This window comes from Oryzias latipes, chromosome 3 (assembly GCF_053564925.1).
Source record: "Oryzias latipes strain Hd-rR chromosome 3, Olatipes_Hd-rR_3.1".
In the NCBI taxonomy this organism is placed as follows: Eukaryota; Metazoa; Chordata; class Actinopteri; order Beloniformes; family Adrianichthyidae; genus Oryzias; species Oryzias latipes.
Window position 1 is genome coordinate 23990418 of NC_136239.1, and position 19906 is coordinate 24010323.

The 19906-nt window shown below is 36.8% G+C and overlaps 3 protein-coding genes across 4 annotated transcripts; all 3 read right to left on the reverse strand.

Annotated features, from left to right (window-relative positions):
- Positions 1-668: 668 nt before the first annotated feature.
- clec3a (C-type lectin domain family 3, member A) lies at positions 669-2669 on the reverse strand. The gene is made up of 3 exons (XM_004067104.5): positions 2426-2669; positions 2264-2347; positions 669-1902 (listed from the first exon to the last, which is right to left on the reverse strand). The coding sequence occupies exons 1-3, from the start codon at positions 2544-2546 to the stop codon at positions 1505-1507; spliced, it is 603 nt and encodes a 200-aa protein (XP_004067152.2). The 5' UTR covers positions 2547-2669; the 3' UTR covers positions 669-1504.
- Positions 2670-3957: 1288 nt separating this feature from the next.
- On the reverse strand, positions 3958-14912 carry vat1l (vesicle amine transport 1-like). Of its 2 annotated transcripts, XM_004067103.5 has the most exons (9): positions 14493-14912; positions 13826-13955; positions 13492-13707; positions 13179-13321; positions 10022-10125; positions 9468-9523; positions 9133-9327; positions 6833-6916; positions 3958-6733 (listed from the first exon to the last, which is right to left on the reverse strand). In XM_004067103.5, exons 1-9 carry the CDS (start codon positions 14705-14707, stop codon positions 6635-6637), a joined length of 1242 nt encoding a protein of 413 aa, XP_004067151.1. In that variant the 5' UTR covers positions 14708-14912; the 3' UTR covers positions 3958-6634. The 2 variants fall into 2 exon arrangements, with proteins under 2 accessions (XP_004067151.1, XP_078800593.1); XM_078944467.1 differs by lacking the exons at positions 3958-6733; positions 6833-6916; positions 9133-9327; positions 9468-9523; positions 10022-10125 and having other exon boundaries at positions 13183-13321; positions 13408-13707.
- Positions 14913-15384: 472 nt separating this feature from the next.
- Positions 15385-19580, reverse strand: bola3 (bolA family member 3). The gene is made up of 4 exons (XM_004066993.5): positions 19397-19580; positions 19160-19283; positions 18283-18371; positions 15385-15900 (listed from the first exon to the last, which is right to left on the reverse strand). Exons 1-4 carry the CDS (start codon positions 19457-19459, stop codon positions 15835-15837), a joined length of 342 nt encoding a protein of 113 aa, XP_004067041.1. The 5' UTR covers positions 19460-19580; the 3' UTR covers positions 15385-15834.
- Between the last annotated feature and the right edge of the window lie 326 nt (positions 19581-19906).

Genomic DNA, 19906 nt, shown 5'->3' on the forward strand with positions numbered 1-19906 from the left:
AATTTGTCAAACTCTTACATTTTAATACATCTGATTTATTAGATTAAATAAAAATAAAAAAAAAATAAAAATTAAAAATCACTGCCTAAAATATGTCTGTTTTCACTGGCTTTTGCAGATATGGCATTGTTAAAGGTGTGTACAGTCAATTAAGAAATGTATTTTCTTAACAAGAAAAATATAAAGCTCATTAATACGAGGTCATTTCATCTATATGAAGAACATTTGTCACTGAATGATTTTCCTCTTCATTTAAATACATTTTTCATTCATGTCAATTAGGAGCATAACGATTTATTTAAACGAATTGCTTCATTTCATAATTTGTGGTTGCTGATATGATTCATAATCAATGGTGGTTCATTATGAACGATACGATTGGATTCAACAGAGCTAATATCAGTCCAGGACATGTTTAGACAAAAAATAGTGTGACTGGGTATTGAACAGTGCAAGCAAAGTTTTCCAGATTCCTTGTAGTTCTTGCAAGATAATTAAGTATAGGTTAAATGTGTTGTATACACTAATAACTTTATAGATTAAAAATAACCCAACTCCAAGGTTAAGAAAGAACTAACTTTTTGGTGGGTTATTTTTTACTACAGAAAAGGCAGGAAAAAATCATAAAAACAAAAAAAAAACAGACAAAATGAATAACCAAAGGAATTTGAATTCAGAAATGCTTTATTTCAAACAATCAAAACAAAAATAATAGTAAACTTAGCAAAAAAAAAAACTTGTCATGTCAGTTCCATTTTTTATAATGGAATTTTTAAAATGGGTTTTACCAAATGGATGTAATGTTTGGATATCTTTAAAATATCAGATACAGATTTTAAAGCATGCTATTTAAATATTCTTTGTCTTCAATACGGTCCATAAAAGTAATTTTTTTTTAATGGGTTTGTTGTTATGTATCATTCTAACAGTTCAGTGGGTGTATTCTAAAACCATTTTTTCTTAAAATTAAAGACATCTATCTCCAGATTAGCAACGTCTGTGAGAATTTGTATCCTTTCGGTTTAGATTTATTGGTTTTGTTCTTCAATCATTTTTGTGCCTAAATTTTCTTGCTCAGTTTCTGTTGTAGCTTTTCCCCCACTGCACAGTGAGCACACAGGGTTTGTCTTAAAATAATACAACTGATTTCTTCATTTAATACCACTCAACCATGGTTTTGGTTGCACCATTTTTTGTTGTCACTCTTTTGTTCTGTCATATTTCAGGTTTTGCTTCTCCAAGTCATGGTTAAGTTTGTTAAAGCTCAAGTCACTATGTATTGTTGTTTCCTTTGTGTTGATCTTCCACAGTCAGGTTCACATGTTAAGCAGTAACGTCATGTTCTGTACAGACGTCACCAAAACTGGAAATCATACAGGCAAACAGAAAAAAGTGGCTTGAAATTTTAAGAAATACATAGATCAAAGTTAAAATGTTTTGAAAAATGTTAACTTTTAATAATAATTACATTTTGTTAATCCCAAATGACTCAGTGCTGCCTCTTTCAGGGTATTACAAATTCACAGATGTACTTCTTCAGGCTGCGGCACACCTCGTCCTGCCACTTTCCTTGTGCTGCCACTGAAAGAGCAACACAGCTCTCCCTCTTCGTTCCTGTGGGCTGCTTCTTGGAGCGATCCCAGTTGAAGTAGCTGACTGGCATGCTGTTGACATCAACATACTGACCTTCCTTCACTATGTCTGACACACCAATCCAAAACTCACTTGATCCTGGGGCACTCCTCTTTGCATAATTTCTCAAGTCGCCGTTTTCCATCATGTCTCGTGGCGTTGCCAGAGTTCCTCCCTGAGCGATGCAGTCCTCATTTGCATCATGAAAATGCTTGGGTTCCTCAATTGTAAGATAGCACTTCCTGTGTACTTTGATGCCCCGCAGACACACTGGAAACACATATAACTTCTTTTAGGTGAGAACTCAGCTGTAATATTGTTGTTTGACACACCGTTTACTCATTAGTTACAAAATTATCCAAAATAAATCTGAAACCAATTGTGTTCACATTTTCCAATGTGACGTTCAGTTAACTGCTTTTTACTTAAATAATGTGTGCTGCTGCCCTCCAGTGGTGATAAACAAAAAAAAGTTGAGGATAGATTTAGTTGAATTAATTATTACTCTTAATTTCTAAAATATGGTTTGGCATGACAGCATTAGTAATCATTATAAATAGCATCTTATATATGATTCAAGCATTTTACCAACTGTCCTAATTTATTCATTCACAAATGTTCAGGGTCTTACCTGTCTGCAACGCCTGCTTCTCCTTCAGTAAATGTACTTCTTGCCACAACTTCTCAATCTGCGACTTTACATCATCATCCTCAGCTGCATGCCGACAAGAAAACAATCAAATCAGCCCCGACAAACATGGATTCATGAAGAATAAGTGGCTTAAGCCTATACCTCCAGCCTGTCTGGGAGAAATGGCCTTCCTGGTACGAGATGGACTGCTGCAGCAAAGCAAGGAAAAGCTGAGAAGGAGGACAGGCGCAGCTAGATGAGCCATGACTCTGGTACACACCATGTACTGCTGTAAAAAGAACCGAAAGACACTGGAGAGGAATATATCTTTATACTACCCCTGTGTATGCCTGTCTGGGTTCTCTCCCTCCAGTGGCTCCAACCCTGTTTGTGTTTGCCCAAACATCAGGAGGGGGTGAGGGTGGCAAAAGGGTGGAGGCAAAAAATGGTTTGCCTGTGTGGGGTTTATTTTTAGATAAATATTTACTCTGAACAAGGTGCACTGAGCAGCATACCTGTTTATTTCCAAACTAACAGCAAACGTATTGACTGCTTGACTGATGCTCTCGTGAAATGTTTGCAACAAATGTGTGGCTTTACTTTAACAAAAATCTTCTAACGGAAAGCAAACAATGCAATTTCTTATTATTAATAACAACTAATATGTTACAAAGTACAATAGAAATGTAATTAATGAGTAACTTAAGAACTTAGATAACTTTTAATGATCCTTAAAAAATCATTTTGTGAATATTTTGTTTGCTTTATAAAGAAAATGAAATTATCTTAAGAGATAAACCTGTTTCCCTTTAGGTCAAAATGGCAGAAAGTTGTATTAAACTATGTCTACCTAGATTATATGACTTGTTGACTGCATCACAAAGATGATTTCTTTGTTAAGACCTGGGAACCTTTTCTGTTATTGACAGATTAGACATTAGCACAATTATTAAGAAAGTATTTGTGCTTTAACATTTAAAGTAACAACGTATTTATTTTATTTTCAACTTCATATTTTTTTTAATATATTTTTTGAATGGGTTTATTATGAATTCTTGCAAGTGTAATTTGTCCCTGTACTCTTGGGAAAAATGTTTCTTGTTTTTTTCTTGTTCTGTGGATGAGTTTTCATTTGTTAATGTGTTAAGAAAACAAGAAATAAATATATATATTAGAAAAAAAGATAAAGCTGTGTGAGTATTCCAAAACTAGAAAAGTAAATGTTACGCCAACATAGATCATAAGACGCACAACTGACACCAAACTCTGAGTCAAAAATGGAAAAGAAAGTCACTTTGTTGAGTTTTCATATGGTTATTAAAAACCACAATACCCTCAAACTCCAGCAGAGAAATCAACAGTTACAGTGGAAACATTATTTTTTTAATTGGATCTTTTCTTTCCATATTATTGGTTGCATTTTGCTAATTTTATTTTACCAGGAAATGAGCAAACTGGCATCCTCAGATGCTTTGTCAGCTTGCCATGCAATTGAGCCAAATTCTCAATATCCAGTGCTCATGGTTAAAAGGACAAGATTTTGACATAAACCTTCTAGGGGGGCCTTTTTTTAAATAAACAAGAAAATAATTTTTTTTATGTAATATTTAAGGATAATTTTTGTTGTTGTTGTAATATTTAAGGATAAAAGAAGAAAAAAAGGTGTCATGTGAGATAAAAAAAAACAACACACATTATACTTTGCAGATACATTTTATTCAAAGTAAATAGAGAGTACACAACAAAAGCTGTGACAAAAATTACACAGCAAAGACATTTGGTGAGAACACTGAAAGACGTTTGCACACACATTAGCGCTGTCCTTGATAAGGGAACACACAGCACACACGCAGAAAATTCAACTTCCTCTCTGGAGAAACCAGTTGTGATGGTAAAGGCATTAAACTTCAAGTGTGTCAGTGTTATATCTAGATCGAGGTCATTTTATCATTTTGACCTGCAACACAGTCTCAGCTTTTTTACTTTTTTACTAACTTTCATGAATAGAAGTTTATTTTCAAATGTCTGAGTTTTTGCAAATAACGCAAAACATTTTTTACATTTCTTTTCGGTGTCAAATAGCAATAATCTATGGTTTTCCAATCTATGCCAAACCAGGGAAATAGTAAAATATTAAATGGAAATTTGGGGTTCAGCTTTGGGGTTATAAACTGAGTCTTTCCTGCAGTTCACAGTGGTCAGAATACCCTGAATTTGGAGAAAGAAGGCATTCAAGGCATTTGTTTTTGAAGGTTCTGAGAAAAAAAGCTATTTTGTTCATTCTTAAACTACACAATTCTAGAATCAATTTAAAAAGTAAAGTATTCAAGTTTGTAGATTTCTGAGTTTTCAGTTTTGATCTGTAGTTATGCATTTTGTCTCACTATATTAATTTTAGTGTTACAGAATATCAATGTGATGCATCTGGGGTTGTTGTTGATCTGTAAGCTGCATAATCAATCACAAATAAACCACCGTTTTTTATTTCCTCATTTTCCAGTTTTAATGTGAGACTAAAAATCCTCCTTGTTTCTCTGTGACCTGTTTGGATTTTAGTTATCAGAGGCAGTTACCATCTGCCTCTGCAAGTCTTCATTTTGTTTACAGTCTCAATGCATTCAGGTCTTCTTTCCATCCCGCGACTGTGTTAAAATGACATTTAGTTGTTTAGAAGAGGTTTTTATTCAACTTGACATAGAAAAAAGCAGTAGAGCTCTCTATTGTTTCAAATTGTTAAAATACCTGGTACTATAAGTTTGGGAAAAGAGCATAAATAAAACATGTACGGTTTGGTAGCTTTAGTAATGCTGAAGAGCAAAGTGTGCAGTTATTTGGTTGCATTAGGTGGAATCAAAAGAGGAAATTACCCAAAAACAAGATCCTTGTTACAACAGAGTGCTAAAACACAGGTTGTGTCACAGGGTAGTTTTGCAACAGCCTCCTCACTGTTGAGAAAATATGGTGCAGTAAATTTATAATATAATGTTCAAATATTGGGCTCCATCTATACAAATCTGTTTGGCACTTTCTCCTGTATCTGTGTTTTATGGGTCATTTCTAGTTTAAAGATAGTTTAACCAAATTCTATGTTGTGTTTTTGTTTGGACATTAGCTTATATGTTTTATTCAAAAATATCCTTGTTGTACATTTAATATAAATTCTACACTGGCAGGATTTGTAGTATTACCGGTAACTTCTTTTGTTTTTTAAAGGCACTGGTTTTCTTATAATTGCTAGAAGCTGGAACTAAAAACTTTGTGCACATTTCTACACACAGGTTCCCCTTTACTAGTGGTATGTGAATTCAATTAAAAAGGCATAGTAATATAATTATAACAATTTAGTGTCAATTAAAAAAGAAATTCTGTCTATTTGGTCTAATGGCCTTGGGACCACCGACTTCTCAAAAGCTGCTGATGGGGCTGGATGGGGAATAAAGCAACAAGAGCAATCTGACCTCCAGTTGTAAAAAGGTTTTCAACAGAAGACAAACAAGTGTCATTATTTCTTAAGTGAAAAAAAGGTTTAAAGTTGAGGCCACTGAACAAAAAGTTTGCTTGAGGATGATCGTGAAAGAGACAGAGATGAACAGTTGGATCATTTCACTTCAACTTAGATATTTTAGTAAAACAAGCATCTAACATGCAGCTATATGTATTTATGGCATCTACAATTAAATTATGTTTTAATGTAATAAATATCTAAAACGGATTCATGCAAAAACTTTAAGTGTATCGATCCACACGTCCTTCCTTCTAGAATACTTTAAGAGAAGTCCATGAAAAAATATACATGTGGCTTTAGCATGGAAAACCTTTTATGCATCCGGCTACTAGTTGGCACATCAATGACTGAGCGATTCCTTTGCTAAGACACATTAAGGCACTGGAGCTGTTTCCTCAACCTTTTTCAAATGTTTGCTACAACTATCAAACTGTTACCAATTGAGCGATTTGAAAGCTGAATTTTGATTTGCTTCATCCAAAAACTTGTGTGCATTTTACCAGGAAATTAGCAAACGGATAACTTCTGATGCATTTTCTGCTTTTCCATCTGGGATTGCTCCAAGAAAACTATTTGCTAATGCAGTAAACACTACAATGCAAACATATTCACACAGCATCTTTGTACAGCAGAGACTGTAAAACTGACTTCAGAATCAATCTTTAACGGACTTTATCAGCAACAAACAGGTTGCTACTCTTCCTCTACCCTTTGCTTGAACGACCATTTGACAGGCACATAGACAAACAGGCACTAATTTGTGCTGCACATCTACTAATGCATGCAGCACATGCAGACAAATACACACACTTTTTAGGGGTGGGGGGGCTGTGGTCCTCTGAGTCTTTCAGGCATGTTTGTTCAATCTAATGGATGAAAGGCATTCGCTCCTTGCTGTCGTTATCTCCCTCTGGTTCCTCTTCCTCTTCTCCTGCCTCACTGGTCTCAGTGCTGTCACTGGCCATCTAGTGGAATAAAAAAAATTCAGCACACACGTCTTTGCTGAGTAACCAACACAGAACAAAGAGGCAGACGTGTGATTGAATGAATGGGTTATTTTTTACCAGGGGAGTGGGAGACTTTTCCACATCCAGGATGAGTTTTCCAATATTTCCTCTGTCATGAATTCTTTGCATGGCCTCTTTTACCTGCAAATCCATACATAATGTCCTTTTTTTATTTGATTCAACAAGTGATCACCAAGTAAATTTTTTGCATTTGAATAAGTATACAAAAAATATCTAATTTTAAACTACAGTCCAAACTATGAGCCTAGAAAATATGTTATGGGGGTGGGTGTATGTGTGTGTGGTGGAGTCAGCTCTATTTTTTGAATACTTGTCTATACTATATATTCTGGTGTAAAGCAATTTTTTGTTACCAGGTTTAAAAAGCGCTAAATAAATAAATATTTGAATACATTTGATGTTGTGCAGCTGCTTATTTGGCAGCTTAAGAAAATAAGACACTTCTCACTAACATGACCTGTGCTAGAAACCAATTAATCAACCAAATAATTAAAGGATTTTAAGACAATTCACTATTTTTACATTTATTCTGGTACAAAGAACTTTTGTGTTAAAAGGTATGAAAAGAGTCAAATTGATAAAGATTGATTTGAATGGATTTGATTTAATGCCCTTGACAGCCAAAAAAATAAGGTGTTTTTAAGACACTAACATGATCTGTAAGTGAAATCAAATGATAATATTAGTAATATAAATATGAATAACCAGGGCTTGGCCTCAAAGTAAAATAACATGTGTGCTTTAAAAAGGAGCAAGCAAATATACCTTAACCTAAACAACAACAACAACCCATTTATAATGACTGTATGTTGTGTTTCCCCATTTAGCGTGCAAAAAATGAAAGAAAGATTTGTAGGGTCAGCTCATTGCAAATTTTGACACCACAAGCATTATGCATCCTTTTTTACTTTTAATTAAAGTTATATCATGCCCAGTGTAATATATAATTTGGTTTTTGGTTTGGTTTAAAACTAAAAAACTGTAAAAACAACAACAACAACAACACACTTTTATGCCAACAACTGAGTTTGCTTAGTCATTGAATAATAAACAGAACAAAAGCACATTGCAAAAGTAGGCCAATAATCCTTGTTATGCATCGCTCAGTAGTAACTTCTAAGAAAAAAGAAGGGGGAGGGTTAATCTTAACAAAAAAAATTCAGTCTCAAATGTGCAGCTCAATCACCAGGAACAAGGTTTGGATCCTTTATGTTGTCTTAGTTAAGTTCTTATAAGGTAAATGACACAAACTTGATTCAAAAATGCCAAATTAGACAGATGGGATACTTTCCTTAATGAAACTGTTGGTGGTAGGAAAGCTCTGATTACTCTGCGCTTTTCCAGTCAGTGCTTCAGCCCACAAAGTGAGGTTTCCATGGTCAACGTGTAAACTAATGCTCAATCAGTCAATGAATTCTCCTTTCAGGCACATTAACAAGCGAGGCAGGCTGTACCTTTGTCCACATTCCACACCAACCTCCCATCTAATGAGATTCTTCACGGGCAATGAATTCAGTGAATGGATTGAGAAATTTGTCAAAGTTTAATAACAACAATACATGGGACATTTCCCATGAGAAAAAAAAAGAAAAGTAGAAGAGCTTTTATTTCATCGACAGTGCTCTGACTGCAAAGTAAAATATCATTGGTGACTTACAGGAACTGATCAAGACATATTGCTCCAATTTTTATCATCATTTGGAAAGAAAAAAGCCCAAGGTTAAATGTATTACTTTTTGCATTCAGAACAACAGGCATTGTTTTGATGTTGGAACAGAACAGTTCAGTTGCTATACTCCCACACACTTCTAAACCAGCCAGACATTATTATTTGATGAAGTGGAAAAAAAAACTGTCAGAGTTATACAAGGTCAACAGTTTCAAGATAAAAAGACCTCATATAGTACAAGAAATGTGCTATTTTCTCAAAAACACACAATTTACAAAACAGACTTTTGCATTAGAATTTCTTTTTAACACTAAAATGTGATCTAGAAAAGACTCCATCATAAATTCGTAAATAAATTAATTTTAAGCCAAAAAAAGTGTTTTTTTGGCAATAATTTTGAAGGTCTTTTGCTGCTAATAGTAACCTTAATTAGATATTAATTTGTTTAAGGTTTAAAATGAGTAAAGAGAAATGCTCATGTAATTGCTTTGATCAAGTTTCCTCGAGCTGTGTGACCAAAATATGAAATTTAATAGAATAAACTAATAGAATAGTTTATTCAGTAAGTAGTAAATATGGCTATATTTACACTGTTTTTAGAGATATAAAACAGTTTGACAACTTTGGGAAGATCCTCACACCCCTTATGTTTTACCTATTCTCTTACCTCCTCCAAAGCCCACAGTGAGTCCACTACAGGCCTGATCTTCTTCTGAGTATAAAGACACAGGAGTTTGTCCATCACCTTTTTCACAAGACTACATCTTCCTTGTTTGAAGAGGAGGTTGAGAAGCGAGAATCCAGCAATAACTTTGTTTTCCTCATAAAGTTTAATTGGATTCACCTTCTCCACCTGCCACCACTGGAGATATAGGAAAACACAAAAACGTCTGTGAATTGAGAACAACTTATTTATGTATACATACTTGACAAAAAAATTCTGGTTTGTTGAGGGATATTGTTTTCTTGAAATATTAACAACAAACTGCATCTCTGACTCACGGATTTTGCAAAGCTGAAGAAACTCTTTGTTTCCCCAGTTACAGTGTTTGATGCGCCTGAAAAAACAGGAATAAAGGATTGTTGCATGCTGGGCAGAAGCGACTAGTCAGTAACAGACAACTCTGACGAGGGACGGGTGAGGCAAGGGGGAATCAGCTAGCACCTCCAAGTCTTCAGAGTTTACACCTTGTTAGTGTAACCAGAACAAGCAAAAACAAAAAATGCATAAGTTTGATGCTTTATGTCATTAACTAACTCCCTTCCTGCAGTTTGAGTTTTTGTAGTTGCGTTTTAACTTGTAGCAAAGACTTTAAGCGTATTAACATAATAATCTGCTCTCGTAACCATGGCAGGAAAGCATCTGAGTGAATGTTCCAAAATAAAAAAAGAAAACCTTAAATATTCATTAACAAAATTTGCTAACAATTCAAAATGCATCAATATTTCTAGCAAAAAGTGACATGACTGTGTCTCTTTGTTCCATACTCCATTCTATATATTATAAGAAAATGTCAGAAATTGTAATACTGAAGACAAGTGTTGCTTCTTCATACCATATAGAATGTAAGTTCCCAGTGGTTTTAGCAGACTCAGACATTTGCCAGTATTCTCTCCAGACAGGCAGTCCAGCACAATATCAACACCATCGGGAGAAATCCTGGGAGAAGAATTAAAAAAACACCACAGCAAGAAGCAATCAGACTGTAAACTAGTTTGATTTGCACAGTGTTCTAAGAAATAATCTAACAAATTGTGCCATGTATAATTACTTTGTGTGCACAACAAAATGTCTTTGTGCATAAGAGATGATATTTCAACAGGTGCACTTCAGGGCCTGCACAAAGCACCGGAACGGAAAATGTGTTTTTTTCCTAATGTAGCATCACATAAGGATAAAATGACCGGCATTACTGTGCAGAAACAATTTAGTCTGGTGGTGTGGAATCGCTTTTTTCCTTCAAAATGTATTTGGTCTCATTTTAAAACTTTTGTAGAAAATGTAAGCAGTTGGCTAGAAAAACAGACTGTTTATTAAACTCCATAAGTTCAATTTATTTATGCACTGTTTTTTATTAGTATACTCCTGATTTAAGTGGCAATTTGAACTCGAAGTAATTACGGATTTTAGTCGTCAATTGTGTGTGACATGGTTTAATCAACCATAAGACTTTCTGGTGCCTGTGGAGCTTTTCCTGTGTCCACTAAGGTTCAAATTAGTAAAAGTATAAAGTATTACACATCAATGTACATCAATATCTAATCCACAGATATATGTTTGTATGTATGTGTATATATGATGATGATTTCAAGATAATACTGTTTTTTTCAACAAATAAAACAGTCAATCCCATTTTTACTTTTTGTACTAAATTCTTGTGTCTATAAGATCAAGCATTACATGGGAAAAAAAAAGCATAAACAAATTCCCTTATGACTCATTACATGCAAAAGATGCCAGCTCCGTGTAATGAAGGCCTCATAAGATAAGAGCATTTACTCTCTAAGATATCAATATCAACTTGTAACATCTCACACTTTTCGTTCTGCTTAGGCTTATTTTATAGTCATACAAATATGATCTGCTATAGGCTGACATTTCACACAAAATGAATTAGATGTAAAATAATATGGTGCTTGAGAAAGGAAAAGACGAATAAGGAATTTAAAGTATGTCAAACTTAAATCCTTACTTTAGGCCTCGCCTGATCTGAGCACCTGCTTGGCTGAACTGCTTTCTGGTCTTGTGATTCTCATGGTTTTTGCCTTTTGTAAAAAGACTAATTTAACTGAACTTTGTGCTTGATCCTGGGAAGAATGTGAGGGCCAGAGAGATGAAATGCAATGTAATCCACTACTGCTGATGTGCAGACAGAAAAGCAGGGAACATCCGATGGCTTTTAGTCACTACGAAATATTCATAGTTCAAATCCTTCAAAAATGTGAAATTTACAAATCATATCCTGTGAAAGTACATCTAGTCCTCTTTCACTTAACAAATAACAAATGTAGCTAGACCTTTCAAATCAAGACGATATGAATAAAATCTTAAGTGCTTCACATGTGACTTTATACGTGGCGTGTCACACATTTTTTTCAACAAAAAAAGCAGCTAAAAATAGCTGAACATTTTAAACTAAATACACACTAATTGCTTATATCTAAATAAAGCAAGGATAAGAACCCAAATAAACCAAGTACCAAAGAAAGAATAAGACCACCAATGATCTTAGAGAAACAAAGTTCGATGCACATCATGACGCATGTTTCAGAGAGGAAAGATTTGTCCAAAGATTTTGAAAAAAAAGCAAACCATTTTTTTATTGGTGGCTGTCTCAGCCAGCTCACCTTTAGACCTTCTTGTGCAATTCTGAAAAATAGGACTGCTTCACATAACAGTGGAGTAGTATTAAAGTGAAAACTAAAAACGACATAAATGTGAGGCTTGCTTCTTCTATCCATACCAAACATCACCTTGGGTTTGCCATGGTGCACTTAAAACAGATCAGAAGAGGTTCCTAAATCTATCTTGCAGACTGATGTTGAGGTGCTTGGCCACAAACCACAACGCTGCCATCAACGAACACCCAAAAATGTGCTAATATGTCCTCTGTCGGTCATTTTTCTATTTTCTTTTCCACTTTTTTTTTTTTTACTTTGTTTTTCCTTTTTGTCTCTCTCTCAAAGGATTCTGACAAACTATTCCTCTTTACCTCTGTATCTCCAGTACAAACAGCTTAGTCACTGAAGCTTCTTTCTATCTATAAAAAAGTTTTACATTTTTGTTAAATAACCTTCGTCTGTACTTTAGACAGAGATGACTTTAGTGGAAATACTTTCCATACAAGCAGAAGCCAAGCATTAAGAAACTTTGTTCTCTGTCTGTGCCAAATAATTTTACATTTACAGAGCATCTAAAGCATCTCTGGAACTGGATCATGTCACAGGAAATTGATTCATACTTCAGCAGCAAGCCTACAGCAAAGAGTAAAAAAACCAAACAATGTCGATGAAATCAGGGCACTGCGATGACCCATTCAGACTAAACAGTCTGACTAACAGGCTTTGGCTTGACCTTAAAGGATCTGTGCATGAATAAATCCCTACAAACCTCAATGAACAAAGACAAAGAGTGAACCAAAATTCCTCTATATCATCCTTATACACTGAAATATAATAAAGCTATTTTAAAAACAAAAATACCATTTGTAGCTGAAAGTTTTAGGTTTTGCTAATTACTTAATTTTCTTTGTGATCTTTTTTCATCCATTAAAATGTACTTTGGTTTAGATATTGGACATGAACCTATTTTGATGGTGTGATACTGCAAAGCTTAGAAGGAAATAAACACAAAGCACAAATATAACCAACCTGGGACTTAAAAGACAGTTGTTTTTTTCATTGTAAAGTATTAGTGTTATCACAACATGTAGGGTCTTACTTCCAGCCACAACTAGAGCCACACACTACACAATGCAGCCGCTCTCAGAGATGAGCCCTGAGTTGCCATGGAGACCACAGCCACACAAGCCCAAATGAGGCATCCGGTAATATCTGCATCCTTGCGTGGCCTTCTGCCCTCAGCTGCATTCATATTATTACATTAAGGGGCTCGAGAGCAAGGCTGCAGCTACCTGAACGCAGTAAAACAGCTCATCAGAAACCAAAAAGAGGACTCTCTTACGTACGTTCGGATGCCTTTTGCATACTTACTTCTTGACTTCTTGCATAAAGTCAATATTTCTATCGAAAAGGTGAGTCACAGAGTCTTTGATGGCTGAGTGCTTGAAGCAAGATGCGATCCCAAAAACACTTACTTTAGGTACAGTGGCACACAGCTGAGCCACAGCCTGACCCTGAAAGAGAAGTTTGTTTAAAGAAATTCAGTGATGTATGCACACTTACAAAAGATAGGTAAAATATCTTCTTCAGGTTAACTTACACTGTCAATTTGGAGAAACATTGGAAATAGTTATGTCAGGACTTAATTTCTTTTTGAGGAAGATTCCCACAAGAAATGACTTACTACTCCACCTCCTGCCGAGTGGACCAACACTGACATCCCTTCTCGCAGATTGGCAACCTCAAATAGCATCATATAAGCGGCCACAAAGTTCAGGGAGAAAGCTGCTGCCTCCGGAAAAGTCATTTCATCCGGCATCTTGTAGACAAAATCCACCGGCGTGCAAACCACCTCAGCCCAGGCATTATAATTCACAAAAGCCATAACTCTGTCTCCTATCTGAAAGAAATAACTCAGGGTAGTTCTGACAGGAGGTGGGTGATGTTTGTGCATCACATTTACAGAAATATTCATTTAGGATCCAAATTTTGGAGCAGACTCAGGTCATTTCACCAACCTCAAATCCCTTTGTCTTTTCGCCCACTGACTCAACTATTCCACAGCACTCGAATCCAGGAACCAGAGGGGGTTTGGGGGGATTATCAATATTCCCCTGACGTACCATCAAATCCAGGAAATTCAGGCCACTGCAACACAGAAAGATGAGGGTCGAGTCAGTTATTAAACATTCAATTCCTCCAAATTTCTAAGCTGCCTCTGACAAAGCTACATTTGAGCCCTTCAAAAATGAAGACAACATTCGAGCTATTCTTTCATTGTTATCAGCAGCGAGTCACAGGTTAGACCTCTGTGGACACAAGGCCAGATTCCACAAATATTTTGCACTGAAAAAGATGGAGTGCACTTTAATTATTAATTATTTGTGAGCGTGCAAAAACCTCAGAAACAACAATAAACAAAAATAAATAGTCAATATAAAATAAGGCGCTTTGAAGGGGGGCAAAAACACACTAAATTTGACAGTAAGATGCTAAAAACCAATTGGAAGGGAGCTTTGATGATCCTCCATGAGGAGGAAAAGACCTGTGGCTTCATGAATGCAAATGTCTCGGTGAGGAGCTTTACAGTCTTCAGGCTGGGAGTTAAAAAAAAACAACAACAAAAAAAAAACAGTCCTCGACTGCAGCCTGTAGATGAAACACATGACAGAGGCTCGTATTTACCAGGCTTTGACGCGGATCTTTACTTCTCCATCCTGAGGCTCGGGCATTGCCTTCTTGGTCACCCGGAGTTTGTTGAGACCTCCAAACCCTGCCAGCATCACCGCCCGCATCTCTTTGCCACCGCCGGGCGCTTGCACGTTCCCCGCATCTTTGGCGGAGTTTTTGTCTATCATGCACTCGGTTTCCTCTGTCATGTCCGCTCCTTCTTTAGCCATGACGGAGACCAGCTGCTCTGCCTCTCGGGGAGTCAGTGATGTGGCGTGAGGCTCCTCTGCAGACAGGCGCTGCTTTCCCCCGAAGCAAACTCAGTCTGGGCTTATTATTCTGTCGAGGAGGACGCGATCTCAACACATTTTTTTTAAATAAAAAATACTCAAAGGAAACACCCCTTCTGCAGAAGTCACAGTCTCTCAAGCCAAATTCAATAGCCTACTTAAAGAATAGAGAGAAATATTTAATCCTTTTAGTAACATTTTCTTGTTTGGGTAGAAAGTACGCCACCTTCAGGTAAAAAGCGCAAAAACTTCCAAATTCCTGATATTGACATAGTCAGCAATGTAACATATGTGTAATTTACCAAAATAAAGGAGGAAGAGCAGGAAGTGTCCATTTGAAACAATAATGGTACATATTACTGCATGTGAATTACTTTATAAATATTGGTTTTAGTGAGGCTGTAAGTATGTTTGGATATCCTCCTAGAATAGACTAACAATCTCTTTGGGCTGCCTTCCCCCTAAAACTGCAGCACTGGGCTTCAGTGACCCATTGAAGCAAATACAGATAATTAATTATTTATATGCCAGATGTTTAAGCAAGCTCACATCAATTATTACACACATTATTTTAAAACAATAAAGTTTAAGGATAAAGACGCAAGTACCTTCAAAAATTAAATCAGCTTTTTATTTTGACATTCATCAATACACCATTATCGCACTGTCATAAAAATGGTTTCATAATGTCTCCCCCCCGAGTTTAAAGCCACATTTGTTAACTAGTAACAATGGCAGTTTACTTTGGTTGCTGAAGAGTTTTTCTTTATACTTTTTGATCTCTGAGCATCACTGCCAACCCTGTGAAAGGGACGGTTCCAACGCGACTTGATGTTGAGGAAACATTTTACCAAGCCTTTTTTTGTGCGTGTTGCAGCTTTTACAAGTTGAATATATTATTTCAGAAGAAAAAAAACAGCATCTGTGTAATCTTACCTCTGTTTTACATTTTTACCAACACTGTACAGTTGTCAAAGATGATAAAACTCATTTAGCAACAAATATTTCTTTGCATTTGTGTGAACAAAAGATGAACAAAATGTGCGTCAAGAGTTGAAGGACTTTGTCTATTGATCGGGAACGCCAGTGAATATTCGAAGACCGTGCATTCCTTGGATCTCTTCCTTGAGTGCCTGAAAAGGACCAAAAAAAAGGGAGCGGGGTGGAATCAGAATAGGATATGTATACAAATTTTGAAAATCCAGCAATAGAGCATCTTGTAAAACACAATAGACGTGTTCAGATACCAACAACATACAGGAGTTTAAGAACATTTTAAAACAATTAAATAATGAGAAAACATGTAAAATACTGAAATGTCTAAGTCAGGGGCTGGCAACCTGTACCACTCAAAGAGCCATTGGGATCAGTTTCCCTCAGAAATGAAAGCACAGGAAGCCGCCACACTAGGGGTCTAAGAAAAAATCGTTTCCCCGAAATATCGCGATAGTTCATTTGGCAATACTTGTATTGATTCAAAATGTTATGTTAAAATGATGTTTCCTTTGATCTTTTGTCCATTTTACACAACCTTGAATAGACATTTTCGTTTGTCAAACATGCAGAGGTGTTTGATGAGTGAGATGATGGAAATAAATTCACTTTGGCTACGTTCACACTGCAGGGCTTAATGCTCAATTCCGATTTTTTGAAAAAATCCGATATTTTTGCAAGGCCGTTCACATTTCCAATTAAATAAACTTTTGTGATCTCCTGTGTGACCGTGAAATGACCCAGAAGTGACCTGCATGTGCAGAAGAGAACTCAACGGTGAACGACGTCACTCGTTGGTTGCAGAGGTAGCTAACATTAACAATGGATGTCAACAACAGTGTTGTCAAAGTAGAGCTCTTTTTGCATCATTACATTTATTTTCACAAAGGAGCCAGCACAATTACAATCTTCTCATTTTAAGAAGGTATTGGAGCCAGAATTGTCTGTACCCACTGTTGTGGAATGGGGATGTGAATGTGCTGGGGCCGCACGCGTGTGTGTAAGAGAGAGGAGAGAGCGCGTGCAGTGCAGGAGGGAGTGAGGGGGGGGGGGCAGCGGAAGTGTGTTGGGGGCACGCATTCATGTGTGTTACGGAGGAAGCAGAACGGTAATAAAAGAAGGCTTCCCCCAGCAGAACCGCTATTGACTCTTTATTAACCCGCTCTGGATGATCTGAGGGTCCAATCGGGGAAGTGAACCCTGAAGGAGGATCCGCCTTCGGTCCCCCGCGCTTCTGGCCACGGTCGGAAAAGGGGAAAAAAGTCATCGCGGGAAAGGCTCAACAGCACGCTCGGCCATTTCGCTGGAAACTTTTTCAAAAAACAACCGGTTGCGATAAGAGCCCTTGACTTTGGCCTGAATAGAGCTGTCACCCCAAATATTAATCAAATTGGCGACCTTGCTTCCTTTCCACTGACTGGTCTCAGCAGCATCGTCCGCCATGGTTGATGTTTATGTTCTCGCTCCTGCCTACTTCAACGCAGAATCATGACGTTTGTAGCGTATTGATGACGTATGGGTCGGATACACAAGTGGCCTGGGTCACATTTGAAAAGATTGGATCTGTGTCGTTCAGACTGTCATGAAAAGATCAGATACTGGTCGCATAGGGGCAAAAGTTAAATCAGAATTGGGTCGTTTCAGCCTGCATTGTGAACGTGTAGCCTTTGATGCAGACTCCTTTCTATATTTTTTTAAAATCCAGTAAACCCAATAAAGTATATTAATTTTATAGATGACAACTATTTTTTTGTTAGGAAGCAGCTGTTAGTTTGTTGCGGGTCTGGAATCACAAGCGGTGAATCTAAGACCCGCCCCTCTACCTGTTCACTCCTCTGCAGCTCCAAGTTGCTTTCCCCCGCATGCAACCCCCCCTCCAGCGTGTTCTACACAGACAGCGCAACATACAGTCATCATAGCAGACAGTTGACAGGATAGTAGGGGCGCCTTTACGCAAATTTAATTAATTTCACGTGGAAATGGGTGGTTTTAGCCTAGGAAAAAATTGGCTGGGGGGGGGGGGGGGGGGGGGGCGCTTCACGTGCCCCCTACATGATTACGACTTTTTAGAAAACCTTTCCCTCTCATGACAGACTCTAGTCCACGTTCATAGCTGCAGACGCGCCCCCTGCGTGCATTCACGCTGCTCTCTTCCTCCTGCCTGCTCGCGCTACCCAACGGTGTTAAAGGCATCACGACATTCTCAGAACATGATAGTTATTTTACAAAACCACAGAGAGCCGCAGCACAGGCATGAAAGAGCTGCATGCGGCCCTGGAGCCGCCGGTTGCTGACCCCTGGTCTAAGTTATATTTTTTTGGAGAAATTAAAGTAAAACCAAATTTTCATTAGTTGCAGAAAACTTTAAAAAGGATGCAAGCTGTATTTTTGGAGAGTTAAAAAGCATAATTAGTTAAAATGTCAAAACTTCTAGAGGTCCTTCATTTCATTTCAGTTCAGTTTAAAAAAAACACAAGAGAATAGAAACTGAATATTAGCGTGTTTTCTTTCTCTTGCTTTACCTGGTTGACCAGCTGATGCTGCTGAACAGTTTTCTTTCCTTGAAATTCACTGGACTCTATGTGGATTTCATACATGGCCCCACAACCACCTATGCACATCACAGGATAAAACAAAAAACAAAAACAAGGTACGACTGAGTTACAGCAATTAATCAATCACAAATTGCATAGTTAATAGAGAGCTGGGTCTAAAAAATATGGTTAATATTGTATTGACCTTTACTTGCTAAATACAATATTGCTAAGTTAAATCCACTTTTGATCTTCTTTTAAAGGTAATTTCAAAAATGTGGGTTAGTCATACTCAGATTTCAGTTTTTAATGTAAAATATTAATTCAACTTTACTGCTTCTCTAATCCTTTGTGCTTAGCTTTGCTTTCTTTCTGCTGTTCTGATTCTGTTAATACCGGAGAAGGATTTACTTTAATCCATGAATGTCTGAAATATGGGGTTTGGGTCATTTTACCTTAAAAGTACGACAAAAGACAAAATTTTAGTATATTTACTCAGGTGTCATTTATTTGTGGGCAAAATAATAATGAATTAAACTTTTCGTATCACATGTCAAATGTCAATAACCATTATTTTAAATGTCTTCTTTTTTTCCTCTCTCCTTTTCAGGATTTTGAACAGGCATAAATGGAGACGCCTACTTGCTTTAGTTCGGAGCTCCACTTGCTGACATAACATCCATTTGAAACTAAAAACTATTATATTTGTTATATAATATATATATATAATGTTAAAAAGAAATAAAAACATTGACAGGTACTTCCAAACAGATCTGCAAATCGTTGTTGCCTAAAGGGTGAAGAGAGACAGGAGACTTTGTTGTCCTATAATAACTTTTAAAAACAGCCAATCACTTTTGTTTACCTGATATATCCGTAACTTTGAGCGATGATGCGGATGGAAACTTCTCCCTCAGTATGTTGGCGATGCGGACCTCTCCGTCTGTTTGCGTTGACAGACATCTTTGCAGCTGCCCGTAGAGAGAAACCTGCAGAACCGTAGACAGGAGTTAGAACGTCAGTCAGTGGGACTTAGCCGATGGGAACACGGTTAGCATGTTGCTACAGACTGATTCTGTAAGGCCATAAAAACTGTTTATACTTGGTTGCCGCAAAGAGCATGGAGAGTAGAGACTGTCCTGCTGCTACAGAAACGTGCCAGCATGGCTAGAATAGAGTGACCCTTTAGTTACGCCACACAAAAAACAGCTTCGGTCACTAAAGTCATGTCCTAGAGACGATTCTGAAGCCGAGATGTGACGTCAAACATCCGGGTACTGCCCCTGCACTGTCGTTCATCGATTTCCCCCCAGTTATACTGAAAATAATATTCATACAAACTTGTTACCTTAAAAGAATAAAGTTTTTATTGTTGCTGTTATATATTTAAATAGGAAGACTAAATGTAAAGAAAACAGTGACTAGATAAAGAAATAGAAACTCAGATGGTTTGATAAGACTAAAACCAAATGTGTTGCTTAATTAAATCAAGTTATTGGGTCATTTATCCAGCCTAGAATAAAAGGAGAGACATATATTTCTCTGTAAAAATAAATAAATAAATAAAAATTATTACTGAAGACTATGACGCTTTTTAAATAGGAAAATAAAT

Excerpts from the sequence above, each read along its gene's own strand:
- clec3a (XM_004067104.5), bottom strand. The coding sequence starts at position 2,546 with ATGGTGTGTACCAGAGTCATGGCTCATCTAGCTGCGCCTGTCCTCCTT. Across the intron at positions 2,348-2,425 it reads TTCTCCCAGACAGGCTGGAG|CTGAGGATGATGATGTAAAG; the intron begins GTATAGGCTTAA and ends GTCGGCATGCAG. Across the intron at positions 1,903-2,263 it reads GAAGCAGGCGTTGCAGACAG|TGTGTCTGCGGGGCATCAAA; the intron begins GTAAGACCCTGA and ends ATGTGTTTCCAG.
- vat1l (XM_004067103.5), bottom strand. The coding sequence starts at position 14,707 with ATGGCTAAAGAAGGAGCGGACATGACAGAGGAAACCGAGTGCATGATA. Across the intron at positions 13,956-14,492 it reads AAGATCCGCGTCAAAGCCTG|TGGCCTGAATTTCCTGGATT; the intron begins GTAAATACGAGC and ends TCTGTGTTGCAG. Across the intron at positions 10,126-13,178 it reads TTTATGCAAGAAGTCAAGAA|GATTTCTCCCGATGGTGTTG; the intron begins GTAAGTATGCAA and ends TTCTTCTCCCAG.
- bola3 (XM_004066993.5), bottom strand. The coding sequence starts at position 19,459 with ATGCTGGCACGTTTCTGTAGCAGCAGGACAGTCTCTACTCTCCATGCT. Across the intron at positions 19,284-19,396 it reads ATGCTCTTTGCGGCAACCAA|GTTTCTCTCTACGGGCAGCT; the intron begins GTATAAACAGTT and ends ACGGTTCTGCAG. Across the intron at positions 15,901-18,282 it reads AGCATCAGCTGGTCAACCAG|GCACTCAAGGAAGAGATCCA; the intron begins GTAAAGCAAGAG and ends GGTCCTTTTCAG.